General features: G+C 41.7%; 1 protein-coding gene across 2 annotated transcripts in view; it reads left to right on the top strand.

The window, feature by feature from the left end:
* USH2A (usherin) overlaps nt 1-21236 on the top strand; it is a gene marked incomplete at its 5' end in the record, with an annotated part of 586511 nt that overhangs the window by 210265 nt on the left and 355010 nt on the right. For both annotated transcript variants that reach the window (XM_084623291.1, XM_084623290.1), the window contains 5 exons: nt 561-691; nt 6019-6145; nt 6588-6689; nt 11602-11790; nt 12333-12463. In XM_084623291.1, the coding sequence (XP_084479417.1) occupies nt 561-691; nt 6019-6145; nt 6588-6689; nt 11602-11790; nt 12333-12463 (680 nt within the window). The remainder of the gene's footprint in view (nt 1-560; nt 692-6018; nt 6146-6587; nt 6690-11601; nt 11791-12332; nt 12464-21236) is intronic.

Genomic DNA, 21236 nt, shown 5'->3' on the forward strand with positions numbered 1-21236 from the left:
GATTCAATTCAGGTAGCATGACACAGCAGAGCAAAAAGAGCAAGCAGAAGTAACAATTTTGCAAGTCAGAGAAAAATATAAATGTAACTAAATTAGGATATTAGTATAGGTGATATGCCACTCGGTTGAATAAGGATTCAAAACAGAGAATACTGGAATTAGAGCTGAATTATTCCAGGTTCTCAGTCCTGTCTTCAGCCACTGGCACAGGCTGCAACTATTTTCAATTATATTTCCTTTAGAAAGAGGTTCTTTAACTACATAGGGCCAGATTCTGCCCCTTTACTCTGCATGAATAATGTCCTATTGCACAAATAGTAGCTTTGATTTCAGTGTGGCTGCTCGTGGAATAAGGTGCTGCTGAGCTTGAGTGACTCTAGCAGAATGTAGTGTAATAATTAAACGGGGTTTAATTATCAAATTTCCATAGTGACATTTTGATATTCCATTTTGTTGTTGTTGAGGGGAGTAGCTTTTCATTTCTAAGTAGTTGTCTTTATCTGCTAGAATTCATCATAGCTATCATTAGCATTAACTATCCAACCGCTTTTTCTAACCAGGTATTAAAGTGAGCTTTAGAACCAGGGAACCTGATGGTCTGATTCTTTTCTCTGTGTCACCTGGGAATCAAGAGGAATACATTGCTCTTCAGTTACAGAGTGGACGTCCTTACTTTCTTTTTGATCCACAGGTACGGTAAAGAGAAAGATCAAATGAAATATAGCTTTATTACAGATCCCCAAGGCATATTGTACGCTTAATGGTATAAGATGATGGGGGTGCTTGCTTTTTCCATTTTTTTCATATTGATCCTGGTTAATGGGTTCTTCAATACCCTAGATAATTGGTGATCCTTAGAAAAGAAGCATTGATTCCCCCCCAGGCTTTTGTAACATTTAGTTATGTTTGCAAGTGTTAACATTTTTAAATTAGAGTTGCATTACATTTTTTTAAAAACTATTGTTCTTACCATTACCACTGAGTTAACAATCGTTAGTACCATCTTAAAATTCATTTTAAATACTAAGACAACAGTTATGGATATGTCTCTTTTTGATTATTAAATGAAGATAGCATACTTTTCTAGTAAATATTTTTCAGCATCCCATTTGATTGGACACCCATTGAAGTCCATGAGAGTTTTCCCATTAACTTCAGTGGAAACACAGTTGAGCCCTAACTTTAAATTGGTGCCGAGAATATGTAATATATCCTTTTAAATACTGTTATTAACACTTTTATTTTGTAAAATAGGTATAATTTAAAAATACAACTCTGTGGCCATAGCATCATACAGACAAATCCACTCTGATTGATTTAAGTTATGCAATGTGTGCATTAGGTGACTGCGTTAGTTCACTACTTTTAAAAGAACTTAGAATGAAATCCTGTCCCTTTGACGTAAATGGGAATTTTTTCAGTGGCTTCAGTGGGGCCAGGATTGCGCTCTGAGGTCTGATCCAAAGCCCATTGAAGTCAGTGGAAAGCCTCCCATTACCTTCATTAGGCTTTGAATGAGGCTCATAGTGCTGTGACTTTCTTATATATTTTGATTATAATAGTGGCCAAGGTCTTAATCAGAATTGGGGACTCTTTGTGATGGGTACAGTACTCTTTCTGATGGATGGTATGGGTGATATAGATAAATGGAGAGCCCCTACTCTAGGGATTTAGCCTAAAATACTTCAACAGAGAAACCACACACATTTTTTGGCAACCGGGAGCTGTTAACAATTCAGGCCTGGCAAATGGTTCAAGAAATTAATTCAGATATGATCCCTACAAAGCGTTTGATTTTACAAATGTGAAATGCCTTGTTTTACATAAGAATATTTAAATATGGTCACAGTATCATTCTGCGACTCTGGTAAAAATGTGTTACAGAAGCGTTTTGTGGAATGTATTTTGAATCCAGAGAATAGTTTCCTCCAAAATTAAGCACAGGTTGGCACATGAGGTTGTGTGGTCCCAGCTTGAACTAGTTACAAATAAAATGTGGTTTCTGATGTATAAAACTATTAATGTTTCGATTGTTGCCAAACATAATATGAAGAACCACTTATTCAGACACCTGATCTTTAGAATGCAGCATCGTTTGTAACAATTTTAACGCTAACTAAGTACACTTTGATGAGACAGCATTTAATAAAATGCTCATTAATTTCATCATTAGCAAGGGTATGCTAAGAAGTAAGCCAGTTTCTTATGTCACGCCCAATTAGCATCCCATGCTAGTAATCCCATTAGTATTGTTGAATTCACTAATGGAAAAACTAATGGGCATGCTACCAGGGCACATTAATTGGGCATGACACCAGTTCTGGTTTTAATTATTAAACTATGATAATGAAATGTGTGTTTGTAAAATATTAAAATGTTGAAATAAGGTAGAAGACAATAAAAATAGTATATGAAAAAATGCCTGGGTGCATGTAAGTGCATGTGGGTTTGTGTTATCATTGTGGGACAGTGAACTGATACACAAACCAAGCCTGCATACCTAGGATGCAGGTACCTTTAAGAAAGGCACATGCATCTATGTGGAAAACATACTACACATGCTCATGGGAAATTACTCCCTTTTTATAATCTTAAATACATCATACATATTCTCATGCATGGTATGCTCAGTGACAGCATCCAATTAAAAACATACTGAAGAAACATTTTACATTAAGTATCTGTATGCTGGCCAGCAACACTCAGATAAAGTTTGAAAGGAATGGAGCTTTATTCCTTTAGGCTAATGCAGCTTTAAAGGTTGTGATAGTAGTGTTCAACAGAATCACATTAGTATTTTTCGCATTAGTACACTACCTTTTTTCCATCAGTATAATATTAAGATCACTGAAAGGGAGAGAAGTTGAGAACAAAGGTGTCAACAAAAATTACAGATCTATCTTTTTCATTTACTGCCGGACAGTGGCAAATGAGCTACTACTTTCAGAGATGCCAGTAACTATTGCTAAAACAAAACAAGAGTTTATTTGCAAGTTTGGAAAATAGTTTTATGAAATCTGTCCTCAGAGTAACAATTTGTAAAGGTAATTTTACTTTATTAATATCTACTATCTAAGCAAAGTAGCATTTTTGCAGTTAAATAATTGCCTGGGAAGTTTTACTTACTGTACAGATGAGTATCCATAAGTCTCAGCTGCTTCTTGTTCAGAGGGACTGATTTCACCTAGTTGTTAGGAAATTGCAATACAGGGCGACAACCTTCAAACACTTACGCTTAACTTTACCACTGTGAATGGTCCCTATTTCTGGTACAGCATAGGATTTTGCAGGATTTGGCCTAATTGTAGCCAGTTTTAAACCAAATTATAGAAACCACTGTACACTTATATTTGCAATCTTAGGCTAAATTAGAATATGAATTTAACGTGCTTTCAGCTCCATCTGTAGAAGAGATATACAGTTTATAATAATCTCTCACATCTCTACCTATCATTTAGTTTATCCAATTGAATAGGGTTGCTCCAATATTAACAAGTATGGGGGGGGGGGAAGAAAAAAATACAAGAAAGCTCTTCTTTAATAAAGTTTTTCTGTAGTTGGCATATTAGCATTTTGTAGGCAGATAGATAATGCATACTAGATTAGACCATTGCTCTATCTATCCTGGTATCTTGCTGCCAACAGTGGCAATGCGTCAAATACATATTCAGAGATCTTCTTTCCTCATTTTTATCTTGATTAGTGATGGCATTTTATTTATTTCTTAGGAGCATGGAAATGTCCTTTTTGGAAAGGTTGAACACACATTGTGGTCTAGTTGTTAGAACAGGGGGATTGGGAGTCAGGACTCCTGGATTCTGTTCTTGGATTTGCCACTATCTTGCATTTGCCTCTCCATCTTTCTGTGCCTTTGGGCAAGTTATATTATTACTATTATTATTTGTATTCTGATAGCACCCAAAATGTAGTAGACATTGACCACACATACAATAAGATACAATCTTGCCCAAAGAGCTTACAACCTAATAAGACAAGCAATATATGAAGAGTGGAGGAAATAGATACAATCAAAATGTACACAGTTTTTATATCTGCATTAATTAAAGTGGAAAATGTATGGCTAAGTACGTTTTGGTGGTTAAAATCTCAACAAATAAAAGTGTGATTTAAAAAAATCAACTATGACCAACTATCCTCATCCTATCCATTATTAATTGGCTTACTTCTTATTTCTTAGCCTCACTTTTTCCCATTTTTAAAATGGGGGTAATTATTTTTAGCTCACAGTGGGGTTGTGAATCTTTAATTAAATAGTTACGGCACTTTGAGATCTCTAGACAAAAAGTGCCATAGAGAGAGAATATCATTAATCGTTGCTTCAGGTGTTTGTACGAAAGATAATACATTAGCAAAACACTTCTCTTTCTTTAGCATAAGGGGTGCATAAGAATTGTGATAATAATTAGAGAGCACAGTAATTCATTGTCAAGCATTCATGGTATTTCATTGTCAAGCTTGCCTCATAGCAAACATTTATTTTTTGCTCTTCCCCCTAATCACCTGAGATCTATTAACAAGAAGCTTATGTCCTGTGTTTGAGATTTGAGGTGGAAACTAGCATTAAAACAAGAGTCTACTCTTTGCCATTAAGGCCAGCATCTCTCTAATGTAAATTGGAATCACCAGTGAGAGCTACTTCACTTGCTAATTAGAATGTGACTTCTTGATTTTAAAAATAAAAGCTAATGATTTGTTCAAATGTTCCATTCTCCAAGAGTGATACATTAAGCTGGCTTCTTTTAGTGTTATAGGCAGTGCATTGCCCAAGTACAGCGTTTTGCTTTTAAGAACAAAAGGTGAAATCGTGGTCCCAATGAAGTCGCTGGCAAAGCTCCCACTGACTTCATTGATGTGATTCCACTCAAAGTATTTTAAAGTTTTACTGAAACAGTAACAACGAAGGTTCAGTATATAGTTCTGTAGCCTTAAAATTCTGTCTGTTCTGCAGGGATATCCTGCCCTGAAGGGTGAATTCTATTGAATAATATTGAATTCCTTGGAAAAAGGCACTTTATCCCTGCAAGTCAGGTGTAATTTAATGCTCTGGGATTGTGTTTATTAAGGATTACTGGGAGATTTAAACACCAATCAGACATCAATCCCTAGGAATTGCCCTATGACACCATCACTTTTCCTACAGTATTATGAGAGAAACATCTGTTTAAAAAAATGAATAATTCATTTTGACGTGCTGTCTGCATCAGTTATTTTCCTTTTACCTGGTGTATTTAGAAAAGTTTTTTACTAGACGTTAGCCATTGAGGTCTCCGAGTGTGTCTCACTTATCTTATCATTTACAATTTTGTATGTCTAAAATAATTTTAATATAACTGGGAAAGAGTCATGATTAGATTAGCATTTGTTTTGCATTCATCTCTTACGTATGAATGGCATCTTAAAACCATCCCCCTCTGATTTTTTTCTGCTGAATTTTTTATATGACTTTTCTCTTCTCCAAAAAAACTGGACTGACTGTCCTTAAGATTGAAGTATTCTCCTTATCCACAGAATGGGGTGAACAATGGCAGGGCAAGAGTCCCAATACTGCCCTATAAGTATTCCTGACCTTCACTTAGAGAGACTACCTAGAGACAGAAACTGCCAAACAACAATCCCAATTAGTGTTAAATGTGATGGTGGCTCCTGTACACTAGAGACTCATTTCACACACTGCAGGCTGAGTAACAGTCATCCAATAACTGTCTGTTGAAATATTACAGAATTTCACTTTATCCCCTACCCCCTCACTGAAATCAGTGGAGCTGCAGAGGGTGTAAGTCAGAAAAGAATTTAGGCTCTAACTCATAGTAGCAATTAAACTGGATCCCTAGTCCTACGCAAACTTTTGAGTAGGCTACTTTACCAAGGATTGGGATTACAAAGAGATAAGTAAAGCTTGCTCAGTGTAAACCATTATTCACTATTTTAGCATAAATTTAAATAGAGAGGGGAACATCACAGGTACCTTCTATTAATATTTTAAATATTTCTTGAAAGGGATCTGCAGTGGCAGTTACTCCAACAAATGATGGTGGAAGACAATACAATGATAATGTTTGGCACCATATAATTGCTACAAGAAATCAGGCTTTGGGAAAAATCACTGTGGATAGTCAGTACACAGGTAATTAACCCATTCCTTCACTTTATATCATTATCATCAGGATATTACTCACTTGCTCACTTTCACTATTTACCCTCTTTTGTGTGTCGAAAATATTTGCACAAATTTTCATGACAAAATTGGTCACAGTACATTGTACAGTTCTTGCCATCCAAAATAAAGTCTTTCTGCAATAGCTATAGTCTGTAAATCATTGGCAATTTTAATACTAGACTTGAGGATTTTTGCCTCTTTTTATACTTCTTGATGATATGCTGCTATTACGTTATTCTATTGTAAAATGCCTTTGTAAAGCATCCTCAGGCTTGTGTAAAAGGGCATAATATAAGCATGCATAGTACTATATTTGAATCCTGGATCTAATATGTGATACAGCATCACTATTAAATTACAGATTTATTGAAAACTTTGCATAGAAAAATAACACCCTTTCTTTTTTTAGGTTTTTCCTCAGCTACAAGCGGTAGTACCATTATTGGGGAAAACACAGGTGTTTTTGTTGGAGGACTTCCACAGGATTATACTATCCTAAGAAAGGACATGAGTGAGTATAGTTGTGTTTATTCATGTGATGTATCTGAAATCCACTACAGTGGGGTTGACTTACCTACCTTTGCAACACTGAGGGCTGCATTGATAATTTGCCAGGAACCCGAGGGCAGCACTTAATTTCCATAATTATTTAGATAATTGTTTAATCAAAAATACATTCTCACAAATTTTCTTGTATTTTCATCTTCAATTATAGAAATTGCTTTTTGGCTGAGTTCACTAGCAATATAAGCAACATTATTTCACGCATATGTTGACTTATATAGGATACATACATTTAAGTTAGTAACATATACATAAAGCATGTGAGCACATTTCATAATTTATGTAGCATAAGGATTCCAAAGTACTTTTCATAACTATAAATATATATTGTGTGGGAGAGACCTCAGTGTTGATGCAAAAACAATATTAATAAAAATTTAGTTATAATAATGTTGTCATTACAAAATTCTTTGTGCCTTTACTGAATATTAATAGCATGCTATAGCAAGGATGCTTAGAAATTGGACAATACACATGTTTAGCTAATTATGTTAAAAACTGTTAAAGCTAATAGAAGAAATTCCAGATGTTTTCTACTTCTGTGTCCCAAGCACAAGCAAACATCAAGCAGACTTACCACATAAACATTTTTAGGAAGAAACCTGACTGTGACAGGAATGCAGGTTTGTGTTATCAGAGCAATAAATCTAGAGGTAAAGTGGGGCTATACCATCTCCCTTCCCCATTTCTTTTCAAAGGAAAACCTGAGTTTAAAGCCACACAAACATTGTCCATTGTCTGGGAGCATAAAGTAGTAAAATCTCATTCCGTGGGCAAGTTAGTGACAGAAAGGTAAGAGAAGTGTCATTTGATTCAGAAAAATCTACAGAATCATAATTTCAGTGGTGTTGCCCTCTGTGGTATGGCAAGAGGGGCCTTGCTGTCTCTGGTTCCCAGCTCCAGGTCCTTCAGAAAAGGGTCAAGTTGGGTATAATTGAAAAGCTCTTTCTAAGAACTCCTAAAAAACAGGCATGTTTGGACTTTTGGAAAACAGAATTTTCTTTTCCATCAAACTCTATTAAACTGAAAATATCTCAGAAAATGAACTGAAGAAAAAAAATTTTTAAAGTTAGTTTTAACTCTGTCTTGATCTTTCTGGCCACAAGAACAAAGACAATTAAAGAAGTGTTGTATATTCATTAAACAAAGTGCATATTCAGGAGCTGAAAGTGTCACCTAAGCCATGGCCCAGGGCATGGAGCTAATGAAAGAGGGACAGCAACCAACTTGAATCTAAAGAAGCATGGAAGAGGTATGTTTTCTCACAATTTAATGAAAAGGAGAAGGATGTCTATAAGACAGAAGTGAGCTCCCCACTCTCACCCCCTGCTACTCTGCTTAGGCAGCAAGCACTATGTAACTCATTCTGTCCATCTCTACAAGCAAGCTGCCAAAGACAGAAAAGAAAAACAGAGAAGACTCAAGAAGAAACCAACCAAAGGAAACCTCTCCAAGACTTCAACATGGATTGATGAGAGAAAGTTAGCTAAAACATTGCCAAGGGACTAGGTTTAAAACTTTTGGAATGATTTTGTTGGAATATTGAAATGCTGTTGTAACTTAAAAGACTAACAGTTTCTCCTGTTAATCACCAAATGGTTAGTCCATGAGGAGACAGGCTAAACATTGGTAAACAGAAAATAGTGGTATTTAATTGGATTTAAAATTCTTAGTATTGGTTAATTGGCCTGTCTCAAGACAGCTCCTTAAATGGCTTCCTATAAGTAACTGATATAAATATTTCTTTGGTTTCATAGGATGTAGTTAAGATTGCTTACTTGGCCAGCTATATACTGACTGGTTATTAATAACCAACAGGTCCACCTGCTCTGATACAAAATTATTTTGCCCATATATAAACATTCTTCGTTATCTTAAAGACAGAATAAAGAATGGATTCACAATAATTTGGGAAAACAATATACTTTGGTATTAACTAACAAAGAGGAAAGCACACCTCAGGTGTGTGTTCTTAGGGATGTAATCTCTGTTAAAACTCTCCATAGAGAGACATACAGAATAGACTGTAGCAGAAGTAACCAGTTTAACATTTGTGTTAGGTCGTTGGTGGTGTTTGATGTTTTCTTTACCTTTCTTTAACAATAAAAGAGCTGTGGTTAATAACTATGATTATTTTGGTTGGTCTTTAGCTTCTGTGTGAGCCAAGCTTCTGTATTGGCAGTAAGAGAAACATTTGGTAAGAGCTGGCCTATCATGTCTTGGTTCTCTAAACTAAATATTTTTAGTAATTTTTCATTCAAAATTACTTGGCGTCCAACAATTTAAAACTACACCTTTCATTCCCACAAATTGACTCACCCAAGAACTTAACTACAAAACGTCAAGGGTGAAATGCAACAACAATTTAGCTTAGCAGCACTGCATGCCTGTATAGGACAGAAAGGTGCTTTGTCCAGTTGAAACAGTAGAGGAATGTAGACTGCTACCCAAACTCAAATGTAATGGATAGTTATATTTAACCAGGACACTGGACATAACACCCTACTTGTGCAAAATTGCCATGGCTTCTTGAATGTCTACAAGTAAGTGAGACTTTTTCACATCTCATCCAAAACAAAGTAACTCTAGCAGTAGGGTGACTCCTAACACAATGCTCAGTAATTAGTCCAGTACTGGAGCGTAGGAAACAATGCTACACTACAGTGTTTTCACCAGCTTTAGTTGCTATCTATCTATCTAGATAATTTAGGTACTTGTATGGCTCCCATTATTGTAGTATCTGAGTTCCTCACAATTTTGCTGTATTTATCCTTAAAACACCGCTGTGTAGGGAGTTGGGAAGTACTGTCATGCGCATTTTACAGGTGGAGAACTGAGAAACTAAAAGACTTCAGGGTACTGAAGCCAGATATCCCGGGTCCCAGTCTGGTGCCACTGGACCATACTGTTTCTCTTAATTGCTTATGTACTTGAATTTTTATTGCCTACTTCATACACCTGCATACAATGCGCATTATACTATGAGCAGTGGAACACAATGAAGTGGGTAAATGGGTTACTTATGATCTGTTTAGATAAGGATCTGGGTATATTTCACCCATGCAGACCGCAGTTTGGACCTCTATTGTAATATTTTGCACTTTCCTCACATGGCTGTGTCCACATGCAAGGAGAATGCAGATTACACACACTGCAATTTTACCACTGTTTAAAACCCTCCATATTCTTAGAGTCTAAGAAGTGACTATGTAAAAATGACAGGTTTCAGAGTAACAGCCGTGTTAGTCTGTCTTTGCGAAAAGAAAAGGAGTACTTGTGGCACCTTAGAGACTAATCAATTTATCTGAGCATACTGTAGCTCACGAAAGCTCATGCTCAAATAAATTGGTTAGTCTCTAAGGTGCCACAAGTACTCCTTTTCTTTATGTAAAAATGGTATTCTGGGACATATTTGTTGTGTCTCAGTGACTCCGTATCATGTTTGCTCAGTTTACAAGTAAAAAGATGTTTTTCCTGACTGACAGCACTGGGATCTGAAAGTCAAACAGTGTTTTTGAGTTTATAGCACCATCAGTAATAAAGACTTAGAACTTAGTTGACAACTTGCTTTCATGATTTGCTGCCTGGAGTAGACTCCAGCTCACTCTCTTGTCATTGTGTTAACTCTGCAGGGTTTACAGGAATCAAAAGTAGCACAAACTTACTTTTGTCATTAAACATCCAGTTATAACACAGAGGGGCAAATTCTGTCCCTTCCTGAGTAGCTGCAGAGGGCTCTTTGGCAGTGCAGCCAATGTAGCTATGCTACTTAATATGAGGCTGGATATCAGGGAGCACACAGAAGGGTGGCACCCCTCCACATTGTGGAGTCTTGTTCCATACGTGTTTCCCAGCAATGCAGCACACAGGGAATGGGGGTGGGGAATCCATGAGTGCATGTAGGTATTACATAAAGTGCCCTGATCTGGTAGGTTAGGTAAAAAACAAAACAACGAAACCAACAAAAAACTCAGCAAGTCCATGGGATTAGTAAACCAAGAAGCTTCCACTTTCTGTGTCTTTATTTCAGTTCACCAAAAACAGAAAAACGTGTCCATAGTCTTTTAAGAAATTGGTTCAGACCATCATCCCAGGTGTCTGCCTCAGAACCCCCTGTAACTCAAAAGGACTATGCAAACAAACTAATCAGAGTGGGTTTACTTATATATATTTTTCAGAAGAGGGCCATCAGCAAAACCTGCCTTATTACAGATTCCTCTCCAGTTAGGAAAAATGGATGTATGCAATCTCTTATCTCCTAACATGTCTTTCCCCAGCCAGGGCCAAGAAACCCTGTTCACCTGTATTTCTTAGAGATATTGGATAGGAACTACCCAGACCCCTCCCCTGTTCCTTGTATTGAGTAGAGAGGGGAGTTTGAGCCCATACTGCTCAGGAAACTCTGATTTTGGGGTCCAAAGCCAGATTCAGAAACAGCTGCTTCTATGAGACCACATCTTTCCCTTCACTGATTGCATCCCCTTCCTCATGGTATTTTTAAGAAGTAAAACCTGAATTGGAGGAGTGCTAATCTAGAAGGATTCCCTTAGAATCCTCATGGGGCATGTACGCACTGTTACATCCATATGGGCTACTTTCGCTGTTGATGTAAAGGAGCCTCCATGAAGCAGTTCAGCAAGTTCAGAATCCTCCCAGGCCAAAGAGTGGTGGCTGCTCCCCCTAATGGCTGGCCAGGCACTAAAGTCTGGATTTGACCCAGGGAGATGATCCATAAAGAGATTGATATTTATATACATATATATCTCTCCATCTGTGTGTGAAGTATGATATGTATGCATATTTGTCTTTATTTTAATATCAGGCGGTTCATTTCCTAAATGATATTTTCACTTTTGCAGGGACTAAGACAATAATCCAGAAAGGTTTTGTGGGGTGTCTCAGTGATGTGTTTTTGAAAAGAAAACACAATCCCTATGAAAATTGGGAACCTTTAGAATGGCAGGATGCTGAAGAGCAAAACAACGTCTATCAGAGTTGGGAAGGGTGTCCCACTGTCCTTACGGAAGGAGCACATTTTCTTGGCAAAGGTAAAATAGTGTATTATATAGTGGACCAATCAATTCTCAAATTGAATAAATTATTGCACCTGTTTTTCAATTGTCCTCTTTTTAAACACACTCTTACTTGTACAGGGTTATTTTCAGCTGGGCTAAGGCTTAGCTTCTGTGTTTACAAGAGCAATTCATGCTCACAGAATGAATTACAGTCAGCAAGAGGTGCAGCTGCTTGAGATGCACAGACATTTACTACAATGAAATTTTGCAGGTGCTGATTGTGCCTACAAAAGGAGAGGGCACACCTACTGAATATTAACACAAAATACCGTGATGCATCAATGGAACACCATGATGCCAACATCACAGTGAAGTATTAGGTTGTTGCACTGTTTCTCCTTTCTGAGTTTTTGCTCCATTTGATGATGAAGTGGCTTTACAAGGCTGAATGAACATCAACATAGCATCCTCTGTTAGAATTCTATAAATGACTCTGCAATGCAGCATCTTTCCTTACTTTTGATTTCTGCTTTGATTTATTTATTTTAAAAACGTGTGTTGTTTTGTCTTTCAAGGGTTCCTGGAACTCCGTTCAGATATTTTTCATGGTGGACTCGACTTTGAGATCTCCTTTAAGTTTAGAACAGACCAGCTGAATGGATTACTTCTGTTTGTTTACAACAAAGAAGGGCCAGATTACCTTGCAGTAGGTTCAGAAATGAATTATTACAATTCTTTTTCAGATACCTTTTATGAGATTTTCTTGTTACTGTCTCTCCCTAAAAACACTATCATTTGTAGTTCTTTATTTTTTCAAACCATGTAATCTTATATATGTTCACCAAATACCAATCTGTACAACATTTTAAAATGTATAGTAAAAGGGTTGAAAAGAAAAAAATATAATACATGTATATATTTTAAATAAGGGAAAAAATCAGTATGTCACATACACTGCAACATTTTCTACTGGATTGTAAGCAATTAGAATCAGTTAGAAATGGAAAAGACCTATATTAAGTCCATTCCCTTGACAGTGTGGGATTATTCTCTTTTGTATATTTACATTACAAGGACTTTATCCAGCTCAGTTTAACTATCCCAAGTTACAAGAGTTCCATCACTTCCCTAAGGAAACTGTTCCACGCCCTAATAGATCATCATAATCAGGAATTTTTTTTCTTACTAGCAATAATTATCCATTTTTAATAGGAATATAAGAATTGCCACACTGGATCAGACTAATGGACCATTTTAGTCCATTATCCTGTCTCCAACAGTGGCCTTCAGAGGAAGGTACGGGGAGAAAACCTGCAGCGGGCAGCTATGGAATTATCTGCCTATAGCGAAGTTTTCTTCCTAACCTCCATTAGGTAGAAGCTGGTTTATGCTGTGAAGCATTACTTCTTTTTCAAAACTCTGTTTGGGATTTTTTTAGTCCAGTCCTTTAGTCTTGTTAAACTCTTCAGTTCTACAGGTAAATTGTGTATTGTGAGAAACACTATTTCCTTTTATTAGTTTTAAATTTACTGCCTTTCAATTTTATGAAATTTCTCCTTGTTCTTGTATTATGAACAAAAGTGAACAGAAGAGCCCAATCCAATTCCTGCACACCATCATTAATTTTATACCTATAACATGTCCCTTATTTGTTTCCTCTGTACAGTAAAACCTCCCCAGTCTCTTCAGTTCTCTTCACAGAGAAGTTTTTTATGTCTCTAGTCATTTACATTGGCCATCTATGAACTTCCTTTATCTCTGCTATATCCTTTTTCACATAGAGTGACGAGAACTGAACAAAGATGCCTTTTTGCCATGCTTCCTTATTTATTTATTATTTATATTTTGTATCTTTGTTTTTAAATGTTAATGTCACAGTCGTGGGTTTTGGTACCTTTACTGCTCCAAGGATGTTGAACTTAGTTTCATTGTGGTCACTGTTACTTGGCCGCTCAACTACAGTTACTTCTTGAATCAACTCCTGTTTGTTATATGGGATTAGGTTGAGAATGATCTCTTCTCTTAACGGTTCCAAGAAGTGGTCATTTAGGGTGAGAATAAATTGCTTCACTATACTTTGTCCCATTGTTATATTTAATCAATTTATATGTAGGAAGTTTGCATCACCCATTATGATTATTTTTTTAGCTTTTGTTGCCCCCTTGATCTGTCTCAACAGGGTTAATTCAGTATCCTTTTCCTGATCTGGAGGCTGGTAGTATAATCGTACTAGTATGTTTGTATTTTCATGACTTGGAATTTGTAGCCATACAGATTCAACTATGTGGCTCTTTCCACTCAGAATTATCTCACTAGATTCTAGGAATTCTTTTTGGGGTGTTGTGCTAGTCCTCACATCTCTATGATCCATTCTACCCTCCTTGTTTTACCCTACCTAGTTTTATATCCAGACATTACAGTATCTTATTAATTTTTGTTATTCCATCATTTCATTAATGCCTATTATGTCTCCACCACCATTTGTTCCACCTTGTGTCTAGCTGTGACACTCTAAGGCCTTGTCTACACTGCTGCTTAAGTCAATGTAAGTTACGTCGCACAGGCTGTGAAAAAAACACCCCGGAGTGAAGTAACTTACATTGACTTAACACAGTGTCTGCACCATGCTATGTTGACGGGAGACGCTTCTGCCTCTCATTGAGGTGAATTACTTACGTCGATGGGAGAGCGTACTCCTGTCAACATAGCGCATCTTTACCAGATGCGCTGAATTGACGCCACTCCGTCAATCGCAGCGGCACTGATTTAGTGTGGTAATGAAGACAGGCTCTGAGTTGGTTTTCCAGATCTGAAGAAGACTCAAAAGCTTGTCTCTCTCACCACCAGAATTTGGTCCAGTAATATCTCTCTAATATTGTCTCTCTAATATCCTGGGACCAACATAGCTACAACAACACTGTATACATCATATTTTCTGTCAGTTGTCATTTCACTTACCAATATGTATTTAAAACTTTCCCCTTTAAACTTCTGTCATAAATTAGAAAACAGCAACAAAAAGCACCTTGTTGTGTTGATTTTTAGGATATTTCTAATTTACAAAGGAAAACAGCAACTAAAGGGACTTATTCCCAATTTTAAATTTAATTTTGGGTATTATGCTTGCCCCTGACCATTTTTGTGCCTTTACAGCCACATTTTCTTATTTTTAAGTGTTTTTCTTTCCCCTTTTGTGTGGAAGTCCCACAGAAATAGATAAATATTATTATCTGACTATAAAGAGGAAACAACTGTACAAAAAGCGCTGTCAAATACACAAAGTAAGCAAAGAGAAAAATAATTTCCCCTCTAAAGTCACTTTCCGTTTTAGTCAATTTAGGTGTTACAACTCAGTTGGTTATTACTGCACTGAAATGTGTGGTTGAATATGTTTCCCTGCCTCCATTAGCAATTTTCATCTCACCTCATCCCCTCACCTCAAGGAGTGCTATGTACAGAGTACATTTTCTAGTCTCTTGCAGTCTGATGTTACAAACATACATAAGGATGTCAGAAGTGTTCTCTGTGTATTTAAGCTCACAAAAAAAGTTAACACTGAGTAGAAGTGAGGTTTATAGCATGCTGCTTGTAAATGATGGTGCTGTCATTGGGATCCTTTATCAGAACAAACTTGCGCTGGAAAATAGGTTAGAAGTCCCAGCACTTTGCCAGGGTACCATTTTGGGTATGATGGTATTCCTGACTTGTTCCTTTACATGGATCACTGTCGCAGGGTGCTGCTGGAGAGGCCTTAATCAGCTCCTGCCACTCCAGTCCCAATCAGGGGGATTGGATTGGGGCTGGGAAGATAGCCTGATGCCTGCCCCGTAACTGACCACACCTGCCAGCCTCGTTAGCAGGAGCTATCAGGCTGGGAGGAAGTGGAGGGATGTGGGGGCAGATACCAGGAGGGGAAGGTCAGTCTCAAATGGAGGTGGGAACCTCCTAGTTTGTTGCTGGCCAGGCCTGTGGTAGGCCAAGCTGTTATAAAAAGCCTGTATATAGTTGGAAACCGGTGGTGGGGACTTGATCACAAATAAAGAGCACGGGTGTTCTACCCGCCTGAAGTGTCACTGAGTCTCCGAGAAGAGGGGAAGAAGGGCCGAACCAGAGGGGGCACGGCGTGCGCCTCATTACAATCACACATCACCCTTACCTGCATTATGGATTCTGTATTGGAGATGGACATGTCTGTAGCTGGGCAGGTACATGGCATGATAACACAAATCTCCTTTTCTTTTACATGGGGTCTCTTCCTGTTCACCATGGATTAATATTTATTATATTATGTTTATTATATGCAGTCAGTTCTTTTCCTAAACAAACTGTAACAGATGGAATAATGCAGTCTGAATAAGAGGTAGTCTTGAAGCCTCATTTCAGAATGGTGTATGCCATATTCTAGTTGATGTTGTGTCAGCCAGGAAAGTGACTGAGCTTCAAGCATTTCTGGCTGAACCATATTATATGCCATTGCACAGAACAGGGTGATACTCAGCCCCCACTCCTTTCATTCCTAATGTGGTCTCAGAATTTCATCTAAACCAGTCAGTCAACCTACCTGTCTTCTTCTTGAAGCCATACTCTGCACTGGGAGAAAAGAAACTGCATACACTAGATGTATCTAGAGCTTTGCTTTATTACACTGCCAGGACCAAACTGTTCAGACTGTCACCCTAGCTATTTCTAGCCACAGCTGGGCATTCTAAAGGTCAGGCCACTTCATCAACAAGAATATAGAAATGGATTACACAGTGTAGCTCACTGTGTTACCAACTAGCTGCTGTACTTCTCCCACGGAACATCAAGGCTCCCCCCACCACAGAACAAACATCCTCCACCTGCTTCAGGAATGTGCTAACATCAGAAGTCTGTAAGACGGCAATGTGGAGCCCACTGACCTTTGTCAAGCACTATACCTGCACCTTAGCTGCTAGGTCATATGCCAAGTTCAGGAGAGGAGTACTTCAATCACTGTTTGATTGATGCAGCTGAACTCTTCATTCCCACCCTTCTGAGGGTTTACTGCTTGCCAGTCAGCTGCAGTAGCTTTCACACTGACTCATACTCAAAGACAAAAGAACAGTCACTTACAGTAACTGTGGTTCTATTCTGTAGTCAGTGTCAATCCCATGACCTGCCCAGTGTACCTTCTTTGTGGATTTTTCATTTAGCGAGAGCTTCAAATTATGATATCATTGAGGGAGTATCATAGCTGCTCTACCCTTTATGCCCTTGCATAGGAACACAAGGAGGCACAGGGTGCATTTGCAGCCTCAATTGACATAGCTGTTCAAAAGACCCCAGATTTTACACAAATGAGATGCATGTGATCCACACTGACTACAGCATCTTCAAGAACCACATTTATTGTGGGGTAGGTTAGCATTTTTTGGACACTTGGAGTAATTGTTACTAAAGTGCAATCAAAATATAAATACTTTAATGTGAGAGATTGTTGGTATTCTGTTTCTCAAAAATGTGTATCTTTTTCCAGAAGAATGTTAAAGATGTATATTTTTATAGATCTTCCTATTTTATATTTTAAGATCTGTGACAAAGTTCCTGCTCTACCTTGGTGGGTCTTGCGCTTATTGGCAGATTTGCTTGCCTTGGAGCTTCACGGCAGCCCTCAGCTTGGCCGTTTTTTCTGAATTCACAGTCCAGGTCGACTCCTCCTGTGTCTGACCAGGAGCTGGGAGGATTTGGGGGGAACCCAGGCCCGCCCTCTACTCAGGGTTCCAGCCCAGGGCCCTGTGGAATGCAGCTGTCTAGAGTGCCTCCTGGAACAGCTGTGCGACAGCCACAACTCCCTGGGCTACTTCCCCATGGCCTCCTCCCAACACCTTCTTTATCCTCACCATAGGACCTTCCTCCTAGTGTCTGATAATGCTTGTACACCTCAGTCCTCCAACAGTCCGCATTCTTACTCTCAGCTCCTAGTGCCTCTTGCTCCCTGCTCCTTACACGCACACCACAAACTGAAGTGAGCTCCTTTTTAATACCCAGGTGCCCTGATTAGCCTGCCTTAATTGATTCTAGCAGCTCCTTGATTTGCTGCAGGTGTTCTAATCAGCCTTTCTGTCTTAATTGTCTCCAGAAGGTTCCTGATTGTTCTGGAACCTTCCCTGTTGGGAAACGGAACGTCCTTTGTTTGCTCCTCAGCTATCTGCTTTCTATTCTTTCCTAAAGCCCCCTGGCCTGGATTTTTATTACTTTTTGAGCCTGCCTTAGTTCTCCCCCCCGACCGGGCCAGACGCTTTTTCGTTTTGTTTTGTCTTTCTGCCGTTTTCTGCTGCCGTTGAGTGCTGGTCAGCTGCCAACTTGCCGCCAGCACATCCCCCTCCCCCACGCCTGCTCCCGGGCGCAGCTATTTGCCTCAGCTGAAACCCCCGCAGGAGGGGGGGAAGATTGCCGACCCGCTATCCGGAGCGGGGAGTGGAAGTCCCCAGACCCAGCCATTTTGCTGTCAGCTTATTTCTGCAATTTTTCTCGGCCTGCCGAAAGCCTTGGAACACAGCCAACACAGCTGGAGAAGAAGAAGATAGCAGACAGAAGAAATCACCCAGGGAAGCTACAAATCATCGTGGAGGGGGCCGTAAGACTTAGTAATTTTTTGAATTATACTCTCGTGGGGGGGAGTTTGACTGTGGCTTAATTGCGTTTGTGGTGGCACAGGGGGTGTGGCACAGAGCTGCCCCCAATCCATCGGTCCCTCACCCCAACATTATTACAACTGTCACGGCCCCCCCGCCGTCCGTCCCTGCTGGCAACCTGCCATCTGCCTCAGATCCAGCTGTTTGCTTTGAACTTTGCCTTTCGGACCGGACATAACAGCCAACCAAATGAGACTCTTTGGACAAACGTGCGTGGGTCCACCCCCCCCCCCCGGGACTGTTTATCCCACAGCTTGCCCCTATCACCGGACCCCGATTCCTGTTTTTCCCCCCTTCCTGTCCAACCCATTTGGTACCACTCCTCCGCCTGCAGCCCAGCAGGGAGGAGCGGTTAATCTGCTTCCCCCTCCTCCTTCCGGTGTCTCCCCGTCTCTCCCTGCTCACAATGGCGGGGAATGAGAGGGACAAGGCCCCTTTACCAATATCAGTTGTTCCTCCCTCACCTCCCCCCCTACCCAATCCCCCCTCCCCCCCCACCACAGTCAAAATACCTGCCGCCGCCCCCTCTGGGGCACCAGCAGCAGGAGGCACCGGGGCGATTACTGCCACTGCTATGTCCACCGCCCCCCCAGATTCTAGGAAACCCCCCCCAGCTGGCCGAAAAGGCCAGGGCAGGAAGAAAGGAAGGGGCCCCGCTAAAACGACTAGGCCCTCCATGGCAGGGGCTGCCCCCACCGCTGTGGCCTTGTCATCGACCGTGGCACCCCCCGCTGCTGTTCCCTCCCCCAGCTCTGTGAACGTCCCTCCCCCGGCCCCCAGGACGTATGCCCAGGCGGTGGCAGGCTCCCCCCTGCCTGCTGCCTCATCATCTCGCCCACCCACTGCCTCCGCTACCATCACCAGAGGCCGGGGCCCCTTCCCCACCTTGACCAGGAGGCATGGTGTCCGTTGCCTCCTGGTGCCCGCCTCGCCCCACGTGGAGACATACGTGCAGGCGTTGGCGAAGGTGGTAGGACCCATGGCTATTGTGGTGGCCTCCAAAATGTATCGGAAGGTCGTTTTTTTCTTAGCTTCAGAGGCTGCCACCCAGGAGGCGGTGGAGAAGGGCCTGGCGGTGGGGGGGGTGTTTGTCCCCCTAGAGCTGCTAGAAGACCTGGGTGTTCGCCTCGTCCTCACCTCCGTTCCTCCCTTTTTACCCAGTGCTGCCCTGTTACCCGCTCTCTCCACCCTGGGAAAACTTGTCTCTGTCATCAGCCCTCTCCCGTTGGGCTGCAAGGACCCCACCCACCGTCACATCCTTTCGTTCCGCCGGCAAGAGCAGCTTCTACCGCCGGCGGCGGTGCGTGATGGAGAGGCACTCGAGGTGTCCTTCCTAGTCCCCTACCAAGGAGCCCGCTATCTGGTCTTTTACTCCACCGGAGAGGCCCGGTGCTACCTCTGCCGCTCAGTGGGGCATGTCCGCAGAGACTGCCCTTTGGCCCAGGGGGGAAGGGCACCCGAGACCCGGCAGGACATCGGCCTCGTCATTGCCGACGCCCCTGGCCGCCCGGCACCTGAAACCAACCCTCCTCCTACTCAATCCACCGCTGCTCCCGTCCGGGCCAAGAAACACCTTCCTTATAACGCCCAGGCGAGCAAGGGAGTCCCACCCTTGCTATTACCAATCTGGTAGAGCCTATGGAGGAGGGTGTGGCAAAGATATTACCAGGTATAGGAGAGGGCCCGCCCCAAGGAGAACCCCCCGCCCCTCATGCTGCCTTACCGTTACCCCCCTGAACCCCTGAACCATCGCCTCTGCCCGCCGACACGACCCCTGCTAACCAACCCCCAGATGACGCTATGGAGGGCTGGACCCTAGTCCAGGGGAAGCGAGGCAAGCGGAAGGCTCGAGTTCCGCTGCACCCATCCGATGCGGAAGCCCCCCAGAAGACCAGGAAGGGAGGCACTGCTATCGAGCCTCCCGCCACGGCCACGAGTGAGATCCATCCGCTGGTGTCGGGAGGGGAAGACAGACTGGCATTGGAGGGCAGAATCCCCCCTCCACGAGAGACCCTCCCCTCCGAGACCCCTGAGGAAGCTCCTTTTGCCCGGATACTACCCGAACCCCCCGTGAACCCCGAGGTGACCGTTGAGGCGGGCCCTAGAGGAGAGGCCCCCAGGGTAGCAGGAGTTGGCCTCTCCTCCGTGTATGCGGAGATTGAGGCCCTAGATTTGACCCCGGTCACCCAGGGAGAAGATGATCTACTGCTGGCTGGCCTTGATCTGGGTAGCCTCACCCCAGCCCCCCTTTCCCCATGCTCCCTCCCGCTAATTGCCTTCCCGGGTGAGCGCACCGCAGAAGGTGGTCCACCACCTGATGCCATGGCCGCCAAGACCACCACGGAGCCAGCGCCTAGCGTCACTGGGAGCCCCCTCCCTTACCCCTTAACCCTCGACTCTGCTCAGGAGGCACCTTCTTTTAGCTGCTCACCTCATGAAGTCCAGAGCCTTACCTCTGCCCCCGCCTCCACCCCTGTCCCTGCCCAATTCCCCTCCTCCTGCAATGCTAATGCCGCCCCTGGGGTTATTTCTTTCCCGCCTTTTGCAGATTCCCCCCAGGGAGCAATCTTTGCACTTTCTAGTCGCGACCCATTAGGAGTTGCAATTTTTTCCCTGCCATACCCTTCCACCCCAAGGCGTGAAATGGATTTAATAACCCCAGCCTGTCAGACGCCCCGTCGGTGGTCCGCACCCTGTCTACCCGCCTTAGCGGACCACGAGGCTGCATTAAGAGCCCCACTAGCGAATACCCCGGAAATTGTATCCCCACCCCCCCATGAGCTGCGGCATGCACTACGGAAGTTCCTAGAACACACCCGTGGC

Source organism: Lepidochelys olivacea (genome assembly GCF_965140295.1).
Source record: "Lepidochelys olivacea isolate rLepOli2 genome assembly, chromosome: 3".
Taxonomy (NCBI): Eukaryota; Metazoa; Chordata; order Testudines; family Cheloniidae; genus Lepidochelys; species Lepidochelys olivacea.